This window comes from Sinocyclocheilus rhinocerous, unplaced genomic scaffold, assembly GCF_001515625.1.
Source record: "Sinocyclocheilus rhinocerous isolate Xijiao unplaced genomic scaffold, SAMN03320098_v1.1 scaffold722, whole genome shotgun sequence".
In the NCBI taxonomy this organism is placed as follows: domain Eukaryota; kingdom Metazoa; phylum Chordata; class Actinopteri; order Cypriniformes; family Cyprinidae; genus Sinocyclocheilus; species Sinocyclocheilus rhinocerous.
Window position 1 is genome coordinate 1,258,316 of NW_015638934.1, and position 11,572 is coordinate 1,269,887.

The 11,572-nt window shown below is 37.1% G+C and overlaps 1 protein-coding gene and 1 long non-coding RNA gene across 2 annotated transcripts in view; both read right to left on the minus strand.

The window, feature by feature from the left end:
- The window catches only part of LOC107750107 (tyrosine-protein kinase receptor UFO-like), a 62,383-nt gene extending 60,173 nt beyond the window's left edge, over positions 1–2,210 (minus strand). Inside the window, exon 1 of the mRNA XM_016565373.1 lies at positions 1,660–2,210. Within this exon, the coding sequence (XP_016420859.1) occupies positions 1,660–1,780 (121 nt within the window). The 5' untranslated portion in view covers positions 1,781–2,210. The remainder of the gene's footprint in view (positions 1–1,659) is intronic.
- Positions 2,211–8,751: 6,541 nt separating this feature from the next.
- LOC107750128 (uncharacterized) lies at positions 8,752–9,851 on the minus strand. Its single transcript, XR_001641118.1, has 3 exons — positions 9,771–9,851; positions 9,561–9,659; positions 8,752–9,455 (listed from the first exon to the last, which is right to left on the minus strand). It is a non-coding gene; the product is annotated as an uncharacterized LOC107750128 (long non-coding RNA).
- Between the last annotated feature and the right edge of the window lie 1,721 nt (positions 9,852–11,572).

An 11,572-nucleotide genomic window follows, 5' to 3' on the forward strand; every position in this document is an offset into this window, starting at 1 on the left:
AAAGTATTTATGTTTAGGTTTGAGTAGGGTTAAGGGATCTAACATGTATCTATAAAATTGTGAAAGTGCAACTATCAAATATCTTTATAATGTTAAAGTTTGTGAAGAATATTTTAGGTTTCTTTAGCTGTAAATATGTAATTATGTTTACATTTTAGATCCTATCAATAGGTCCATATTGTACATTTTGTTCCTATATATGTTACATAGTATTACCTAGAAATAATGAATGAGAGCAGGCTGTCCTCCTTAACATTATTTTGTAAGGTGTTGTAAAATGTTATTGTGTCTATAATCATTAGTAAAAACTGACAAGTACTAACCAGCAGGAAAAGCAGCCCCGCAAACATCCCTCCCCATTATCATTACCGTTATCACCAGACTAACACAAATCACTCTTCCTTTCCTCCTTTATGTTTTAATTCTCCTCCCGTGGCTTTTTATTCCATTCTTTTTAAATTCATCCCTCATCCGTCCCTTTGCCCCAAACTCAATCCATCATTTCCCCTGTCTGGTTCAGCATGGCCCCTGAGCCACATTCTTTCTGAATCCCCCCATCCATGCTGCGTGTTTAGGCTGCCCGTCTTCAGAGTCTGAGAGCTTCGATGTGAGAGTCTGATAAGTGTCCAGTCTGCCAGACATCACATCACGCCTCAAGTCTTTGCTCAATTTCACATCACACATAAGGGCCGCTCACAGACAAATGTAAAGACTGTAAGTTTGTGTATGGTAAACACTTAAAGCCATTATCTTGTGCAAGATAATGTAGACGGAAAGTATGAACGATGCTTGCTTGTGCCAAAGCCTCTGTTATGATGCAATGCTGTTACTAGAGTGTTCTGGTTGGTTGCTAAGGTCTTGCAATGTTATTGTTAGGGCATTGCTAGGGTGTTCTTCTAAGATAAACTAAGATATTCTTGTCTCCAGATATAGCCCAGGCCCCTCCTTCAATGTAGGATTTTTTTTCCCTCTGTCAGGTGAAAACAGTAAGTCCCATTGTTTTGAAAAGTCACAACACACACAGCTCTCCTCAACTAGCTAAAGAGCAAAGACGGTGTGGCATGGATAGAGACATGGGGCATCAGAGTGAACTATATTGTCAAGTGTCTTTTACTATTTGTTACTGTCTGCCCCAAAATGATATGCACTGACGATAAATAAGATTCAAAACATGCTTGTACAGTGGACCGAAGCTTTTTTGACACTTCAGCTTTTTCAGAAATACATACATTTATCTGAATTGCAATTATTTACACTTATTTTGGTGCCAGGGTTATTTTAGTGAATATAAAAAGTTCCTCTCAAGTAAACACAGCAGAATATCCACAGCTGTAGTCTATCATATTTAACTATGGACATGTTCATGTAGCAAAACTGATCTTAATTTTAACACTATATTTATTGTTTTATCATTTCAAACATAACATTTTTGTACTTTTTGAATCTTTATTTTGTGAAATACGTTGCTTGAGAAGTGATAATTGTTATCTACTACAATGGCATTTAAATTTTTTTAAAGTAACTAGAGTGTGTAAAAACTTTTTCAGACAACTGTATGCCCTTAAACAATACAATGATTAAATTTTTACTATATTCAGACATGGTAAATGCTCTGAATTACACAGGTTTTGATTAGAAATTATGTGGTATATCTCTTACCTGACAGCAGCTCCGCGGAGCCGAGGCGCATCACTGTCGTGAGAAACAGAGCGAGTAAGCTCGACCCGGTCATTGTTTCGCTCGGTGTCGTGTGTGAATCAGAGACGGATCGCATCATCATCGCATCGCTCCAGTGCACCTCAACTTTCCACAGATGAGCGATTCTTCTTGGGCAAAAACAGACTCCTTAGCAAAAAGAAAGAAAGAAAAAAATAATAAAATATCAGCTGTCAAGTTGTCCCCAAAACTGCATCTGCTGAAATTTGTTTCCAACTGCAGTGTAAGCAGTTAATTCTTCCTTTCTTCTTTTTAAAATTCCTTTTCCCCCTTCTTTAAGCTCAGAACGTTTTTTAGTATAATCCTGAACGTGAAGAAGGCTGCTGGAGTGCCTAAAGCCAAAACCAAATAGCGCTGCAGAGTTTCCCAACCAGAGTTGTGTTATTTTTGGAATCACGACTCGTATTTTTATGTCAGAATTTCCTTTTGCCTCCAAAACTCCTCTCCCATCAGGACGCCTTTATTCCCCCTTCAGACAAACTCACATTCCTCCACTCAACTTTTGTCCATTCTGTCTTTCTCCTCCCCTCCTCCATCCCTCCCTCCTGTGCTCCTCCCTCTCGAAGCTCCGACACACAACAACCCCCTTCACCTAGTACTAGTAGACTTAACTAACCCTACAGACTAGCTATGTGAGACACAGATGCTCACAACATATGTTTTCTTTAAATTGAACTCAATTGTCTAAGGATGAGTTGTTTTAAGCAATGTAATTTTAATAACTTTTTCAGTGTGTGTTCTATTCTAATTAATTGCATCTCATTTAATTGTAAAAGTATCAGGATTTTGTCACTTTTTATTTCTATTGATGTAAATAAAGGCCTTTGGTATTTAAATTAGAATCACATAAAGGTTTTGAAGGTGAGATATTTTCATAAATGATATTAATTTGTGGAAACACGTTTGAAAAAACATTACTTGTTAAAAGCAATAAAACTAACTTTTACCCCAAGTGCAAAACAAACTCCACATGAGCACCTGAGATAATCTTTTCTTGGTTGTTATGTCGCTCTCATGGTTATGTCTGCAGGTGAGTTTGTACAGTGTGTTCATACTGGACTCAGGAGAGATGATAAACATGAGTGAAGTTTGTTTGGGTGAACTCAGAGAGAGTGTAGGATGGGCGGGATTCACATTCCCTTCATGAATAATTGATTCCTCCGTTTTCCCATGAAAATGCAAGGGACTGTTGCTGCACTCTCAGGTTGCTCAGGGCGGAGAGTCCTCTGGCCCTTTAAGAGGAGGTTGAGGGGTCCGTGCAGTGTTCCCAGGGTCTTTAAAGGAGACAGAACCCATCTGAGAAAGACCCCATTGTGTCCTTGCTTTTCAAAAGAAACCAAGGAATCAAGCTTTCTCTCTTTCACACACACACACACACACACACACACACACACACACACACATACACAGACAGAGACGGCGGAGATAAAGGAGGCAGAAAGTATCAAACATGGTCTTAAAAGAATGAGAAGGGGAAACAATGCTAAATGGTAAGAATGAGGAGACTTTGTTTGGGCAGACAGAGAGGGTAGTGTGGGTGGGTCAGGTTAATGTGAGAGGGAACTGATTAAACTGCCTCACTAAACTTGTCAAACAGGCTAGACCCGGTCTGCCTCAAATCACATACGCTGACTATCAGAAAATCAGCTACTGATCGCGCAGCACTGAAGAAACAACCCAACAGTTTTGTAGTTCAGTTTTTGAATTAATTCTTGTGAAAAACAGTTTGTCGACAGGGTTATGTACCAGAGCTCAACACTTTGGATAGCCTGGGGATTCCCTGCTGTGCTGATTTTATGTTCACTGAATATTTGTGTGACATTTTGAATGTTGTTTTTTAAATTCTGCTAATATAAATGTTACTATATGTCACTGTGTGCGTGCATGTGTGTGTGTCTGGAGAGAGAGAGAGAGAGAGAGAGAGAGAGAGAGAGATGCCAAATAGAAGGGAAAAAACATCATAAAATATGGTGTTGTGTTGCCACATGCCACCACATCAGCTTTAATGTGCCTTGATACTGATTCTTCAAGTCTTCTTCCCTCATGTGCTGTTTTGATGGTGGTGGAGAGTGCTGTAACATGACAGCTGTTAAAATGGGTGTTGAATTATTGACTGTGAAGACCATAGGATATGATTCACATCATTTTCAGACTAATCAACCCATTAACCGACCCATCAGGATAGAAATGTTTCATCGCAGGATGAAGGTGATCACTCAGAACATGATTTACAGTGGGTCTCACCTTAAACCATGTCAGTACAATGCCCTCCACATCATAATAGACCTGCAGGATTTCCTTTCATTTATCATCCGTCTGTATGTGAAACGTGTGCTACTACTGTACTACTTGTAATATGAGCCCTGTATGCACACCTGATGTGTGATCAGTAGTGCCTTAACATGCATTTCACAACAACAGACTTTGTGATTTACTGATGAGATGTGATTTACTGACTGGGCTGGAGAAAGAGATTAGTGTTCCTAAACATGACCTGTACACCATCTCCTGGCGACTAACAAAACTACAAGCGTGGGCTGAAGGCAGTGTCAGTGGTGATCACTGCTCAGGGTCCTTGTAAAGAACTTCAAGGCTAGAGAAACGGGCAGACAGTAGCTCAGTGTTAAAGTCAGCAGAAGAGCAGAAGTCTTGTTATTTGCTAATTTCTCCACTTTAAGTCTGAAATTTAAGCCTTTTTGTTTGTCACTCTGAAGTCTAGCAGCAAATATCATTAAGCACGTCCTTTATGCAGAAAAATATTCTGCATAAAATAGTCGCCAAAAATATTATTCCATAGAAAAACGTACTTTAATGTAAGAATAATGCACTGTAAGTTGGTCATTTTTACAAAACAAACCCCACCTCACCAAATAAATTTCATGCAATAAGTTTGCATGAAATACTCAAGTGACTTGAAATTATTTTATAATAATTTACTATATATTCTTTTAAAGCTTCTGTTGAGGAAAACATACAAAACAATCAGTATTGCAACAAAGATAACACTGCACCTTTATTACAGTAATATTAAAGTTCTCAGAGGTCATTTTCAGAGCTTTCTCAGCGAGGAAAAGCTCAGTTATAGGAACTATAGGAATACAGTCAGTATCAGTAACAGGATGGTGTCAGCTGTGTGTAATATGAGAGAGCAAATTCGAGGTGTGATATGAGACACAAAATTGGTTTCATTTTCCTGGATGAGCGTTGACATGGACAACAATGTTAGGAAACGTCTGAGCACTCAATGCTGCAACTGAGCAGTCAGAATCCAGACAGATATGTAATAACAAAATGTTATAACTTGCCCTGCTTTTGCTTTCAGGTGATGTCAGGAAAAATTGTAATCAATAGAAAAAACAAGCTGTTTGCCAGTGTTGAAGCCATTGTTTTAGGTAAAGTTGCCTTTCTAAAATCTTACAAATAGTTAACCGAAATAAAAAAAATGGAATATAAGTAAATAGTAGAATTATACTTCTACTAAAGGTAAAATATCTGAGCAATGGTGGGCAGACTCAGTGAAAATGCAAATGTTGCTTTTTTTCTCATGTAAAGTAAGAGTTGCTGTTAGAATATAAGCCTTTAACTTACAGTAGAAGCCTTTATGATCAAATCAAATCAAATCACTTAATTGTCACATTACCACATAATGATGATCATGAAAAATCATAAGTGCAACTAAAATTCCACATATTATAAAGAAAAGAATATTCAAATTTTACACAGCATGAAGAAAAAAGAGAAACACAAAATATGGAGAAACACATTAGTAGGAGTCTTCAAATGGACCATTTGATGGTTTAGGATCAGACGTTGAGTCAGTCAAAAACGATCTGCTTATAATAATCATCCATATTCTATAGGCACTGGCCAGAAGGACATGATGGGCTTAAGATGACAACCTTTCATTACTCTTGTATGTTTGTTGCATAACAGTATGTATCAAGATGCTGTAAGGACAAGGATTCAATTTCCTTTTTCTCTTTATATTAAACAATCGATATTATTGAGGACAGCGGCTGAGGAGCGTGAGATTATCAGCGAGCACTGGAGCTCAGGACAGCTGCAGGAGAATAACAATCCTACGCTGGTAATCCAGTCAGCTCGGGAGGAGGATTTACACTCCGGTTCACGGCTTACCAACAACATCACAGAGAATTAATGAATCCACATCCATCACAGACCCACTGTATAACTGCTGTGCTGTTTGAATACTGGTACAACACGGTTAAAGGCACGCCTAAATGTGCCTTTCACTACTCCTGTGATTGTAGAAAATCAAATTACACCGTCAGTGTTCCATCAGAAAAAAATATACGTAAACTAGTTTTGTTTAGAAATTATATAACTGTATGAGATAGCGAGGGCAGCCTTTTACTCCACACTTGGCTCATACAAACACTTCAGCTAAAATAATATGTTTTGTGCAATATATGAGAAATATAAAAGCAAAATACCAAAATGTATTATCATGTCAATTATTGTGCCTTTAGCTGCAACAGCAGAGGCTCTTTTAACCCAAATAAGATACTTTTACATATTCATATAACAAGAGTTTGTCTCAAAAAATATTTGGAAATTATAATATTTTTCTTTTGCTACGTAAATCTATAACATATTATTTTAAAAAAATAAATAAATTAAAAAAGCAGGCCCGGCTCCACGTGAGATGAAGTGTGAGCCAAGTGACATTCCAGATGGGCCAGGGGTATGGTGGGTATATATTGCATTTTTATTTTTACATTCTCTCTTTTTTTTTTCTTTTTTTTTATATTATTTTATTTTTTACCCCACAGATCTTGTATTAATTTAGTAACCTTAGATTTCATAAACATTTTTTAAAAAAGCTCAGGTCTTATAAAATAGCTATTTATGTCACTACAATATTTACATAATAAATAAGTTTGACACCAACACTTTAGATGCCAGTTAAATTTCACAATTCTTGATTCCATTTTTTTACTACAACAGTAACATTACAAACCTAACAAATATAAATTTCGATCATTATTACTGACAAAATCAAATAAGTACTAATAAACAAATTACAAGCATCAGCACAAATAAATAAATAGAACAAAGATACAAATTAAACAGTTATAAGCAATCTGCAAACAACAGTATCCAGATGGATCCTTTGTCTTTGCTGGTGACTTTAATCACAGTAATTTGAGGACAGCATTCTCCAAATCCAAGAGGATACAACATCCTTGATCATGTTTATACAAACAGGGCTATAAAGTTACTTCTGCCCTGTTACTCCCATTATTCGGTGCTCTCTTACCTGAAAACATGCCCGCCCCCAACATTGGACCTATGCCAGTTTGCGTACAGACCCAGCAGGGCAACTGAGGACGCCATCGCCTCACCTCTCCACTCAGCTCTAACTCACTAGGACAGTAGCAACACCATTTCTGTCACAGATGGAGTTCAGTTACTACTGTCTTTTTAATGCTACTTTACAGCCAAACAGAACTGAATTCTGCTTTCAACACTGTCATCCCATCAAAGCTCAGTGATTTTTGCACTTCCCTCAGCATTCAGACCTAGCTTTTCTCACTAACAGACCACAGTCTGTTAGGCTGAACAACCATAATTCTTCCACCCTCACTCTGAACACTGGTGTACCACAGGGCTGTGTGCTGAGCCCAATCCTGTTCCCTCTTTATCCATGACTGCATACCTGTACATGGTTTTATATATACAAACTTGATATAATGGAATGAATATACAGTAGGTAGTCAACCAGAATGACTATTACCGCCACGCTTACCGTCGCGGTAATGCCGCAGCAGCAAATACAAATCAGTCACATGTGAAACTCATTTGTGAAATCCCCACCAGGTGGCGCAAAGGGACGGTTGACACGTTTGCTCAATAAAGTGGAAATGTGAAGTTCGGCCAGAGGACTGGCCTGCATTTTAAATGTACACTGTAAAAAATTAGTAATGAATTAATTTATAAAAAAAAGAGAGAGGGAGAGAGAGAGAGAGGGAGGAGGGGAGAGAGAAAGAGACAACTAAATGAAAAAGTACTGGTCATTTTCTGCCTGGGCATTGTCCATTACTTTTACGGACATTTCCTGTAAAAACTTCAATAGTCTCCACATATTTTTATGGATTTATTTATTTATTATTATTATTTACATTGTAAGTCTAAAGTCTGGGGATAGTTAAACATATTATTGCAAATTTCATATGGATTCAGTGTTTTATTCCCTGTGTGATTTGCTGTGTTTTGCAATTCGTACAGGATGAGTTTGTCGTGTGGATGGTTGGGGGAATCCGTCCAAAACTATGATAAACGAAACATGAATTGGTCAATACAAGAGTTTTGTAATTTAATGTAGATAGTACATGTTAGTCTTCTGTGAAACTGACATTTGCAGATTGGCCGAACTCATAGCAGATTTTACGCATTTCTCTGAATGATTGCAGAGAACAACACCTGATGCACAACATTAGTTTCCAAATGCTCTGCGGTGTCAAAACTGATGGTTTTTATTCACCGAAAGAATACGTGGAAGGCTGAATATAGCGAAAGGAAAGATGTTAATATCTAACAAATGAAGGTTAGGTTTGGGGTTGAAATGGCAGGGTACAGTTAGAAAGTCATTTTGTTTAAAAAAAAAAAAAAAAAAAGATATATATATATATATACATATATATAGATACAAGTTACTGATCTCATAATTTAGACTGAGCTAAACATTAGGCTAGATGTCGGTTATCCATTTCATTTATTTAAAAATTCAACAAAACAGAATTTGTTGATTTTAAAGAAAGTCATAATTATAAAAACAAAATAAACTCAAAACAGAAAATGTAAGATGTTGCAAAATGCTTGCTTTATTAAAGCACAATATACATAATAAAGCTCTGTAAGCTATGTGTAATGTATAGCCATGTAAAAATAAGTTAAAATAGAAAACACCAAATTTTTAGAATAAAAAAATAAAATATATTAAAACAGAATTGGTTCAATTTAACAAAAGAAAAAAATTGGAATAGAACAATCTTTGAACAGAAAAAATACAATTATTTAATACTGTAAACGTCGGTGGGCAACAGTATTTCTCGGGGAACGAAGTAATTCGTTCACCCTGTCCTTGACCCACTTGCCATCACTACTGGTCATATGAGGGAATTTCTGGGCAACTGTCATCGTTATAAAGTGCCTTACGTTCATGGACAATCCACGTTTACCTCTGGAACCATCCCAGTTTGTTGTGGATGCCCACTCTTTATAAACGTCCTGCGGTACTATGGCGCGGAAAAGCAAGCAACTGTAACGATATGCTCACCCCTGACTCTGCATCATCAGAGACTCAAGAAGCTCCGGAGTTGGAGAAGTGAATAGGAGTTCGGGATGGCAGATTCTAATTGGCGTTGTGGCAGAATAAACAATTTCCCTACTCTCTGCATCCCCACTAAGAGGAGTCAGTCAGTCTGAGGTTGAGATGTGTGCACAATTTAACTGTGTCCTTAGAGCCTCTGTTGCCACTGTCTGCGCTTCTCTTAGCTGCGTTACAACAGTCGAGTGGATCTCGATTAACCCTTTGAGATCAGATCAGCAAGAGCCGTCTTTTCGTCTGCATGTGCCTCTTTGCAGACACGCAACTGCTGTTTCAGCGCCGCAATCTCGGTGTCACGCATAACCAGCTCAGGCCTCAAGTCATCCACCACAGTCTGTCTCTGTTGGAGTGGAGTTCTAGTAGTCACTCCTGTAAACAGGGTATTTGCCTATAACAGGAGAAAGCATGTGTTAATACAATTTTGTGGTTCTTCATTTCGAGGCCATCCATGTAAGGTAATTTGTACATGGTATAAAACGTAAATAAAAGTTACCGCTTTTTTCGGGACCATGCGCTTCTTTGTAGTGCTAGCTTTTGTTCACCTCACCGCTAAGGCTTCAGGGCGCGGGGGTCTGTTTTCCACCAAAGATTCCTGTAAACAATAGCGGAATGACCAAAACATCGTAGGTAATATGATAAATAACCATTAACAGTAGAATATTGTTTAATTAGTATTGAACAACAATAAAATTATTTTTGTTACCTTCCTTATGTTTCTCATCCTACTACTGTAAAAGGCAGAGGTGTTCATTTTGACCTGACGGAGCGGTTCAAGTTGCAAAAGAAGTTCGTTTTGGATAATGTAGCACGCAGCATTTTATAGGCCTGCTCCAACACAACTGTCTGTAATTATCAAGCACTGAACACCTTTGATAAGCTGGTTCAGGTGTGTTTGATTGGGGTTGAAAAATGTTATTTGTGTATTTCAATTTTTGTTTTATCAGTCTACAGCGCTTCACTATTTCAAGAGCTGCAAACATATCCAAGTCACTGTATTTACCCCATCCTTGGAAACGAAAATATATTATAAATTAAATGTTACTTTTAAATGTTATATTTTTATTTCTGAAATGCTTCTTACACGTATAAAACTGTATGCAATATTGAAAACGGTATAATTCAATTTGTATTATATTTTTGTCCATGGGTGTTTTCACTTACAGTATTAGTAACTGTTCACCTTTTGATTATTACTGTTGCCTCTAGTAATTCTGTGTCTGCTTTTTAATTTCCAACCTACAGTATTTTTAGTTCATTTTAATCCAGCAATAGTAATTTTCAATCAATATTTGAGTTAATTTATTATTAGTGCAAAATGCTAGTTTTTTTTTTTTTAACCCAAGCTGGGTTCAGCCTGCTGGGTCATTTAATTGGCTTGTTTTTAATATTTTTGCCCAGGTGCTGGGTGGTTTTTCTGCACTCTATAAAATGCTGGGTTATTTTTTTTTTAACCCAAATGCTGGGTTCAGCTTGTTGGGTCATTTTATTGGGTTATTTTTAGTATTTTTTACCCATGCCGGGTATAGTTTTTTCTTAACTAGCTGCTGGGTGTCATTTTTAATATTTGTTAACATATTACATTTATGTATATGTAAATATATTAGATTTCTATAAATGTAAATATATTTTAAAACATTCAAATATTCAATTAATGCTTTTTACTGTACATCGCATATAAGTAAATCAACTTAAACATGTTTTCACAGAATATATTCATGTTTACTCAAACTGTGTGTAAATAAATTACATCTACATATATGTAAATGTTTTCATTTTATATAGATTATAATTTGCCCCTTCATAATAAATCAAACAGAAATTGGACACTGAAAAAAAATTAAAATCTCCAGACAATGCAACTTAAAAACAGTGACAATATCAATTGAATTAACTTATTAATGTAAAGAGTTCATTTATCAACACCAGTTCAGCATGAACCAACAAAAATTATGAATGCTCATGATGTTTCTGGCACATAAATAAAAGATTATCCTTCTGTAAGCATCCAGGGTCAAAACATTATGCACAAATATGCAAGTCATATTAGTCATTCAACACATTGCATTTAAATATTTAAGAGCCATCATTAACCATGCACACAATTCATCAACTAATCACATGCTCCCACAATAACACATCAGCTAATTATGCCCTTAACCCACTTCAAATAAACAAATGAAAATCATATGCAAAATCGTCTCAGGTTACTTATGTAAGCATGGTTCCCTGAGTAGGGAACGAGACACTGCGTCCTCTAGGGGTCGCTATGGGAACGCCTCGTCGTGACCCGTGTCTGAAGCATACATTGAAAAAACACCAACTCGTTGGCTGGCGACAGTCATGACGTCACTACCGGTGCGACTATAGTATAAATAGGCGCCGGGAGCACACATCATTCACTTCTTCGTCTGAAGCTTGCGTCCGAAGCATGGCAGGAAACCTAGAGGACACAGTGTCTCGTTCCCTACTCAGGGAACCATGGTTACATAAGTAACCTGAGACGTT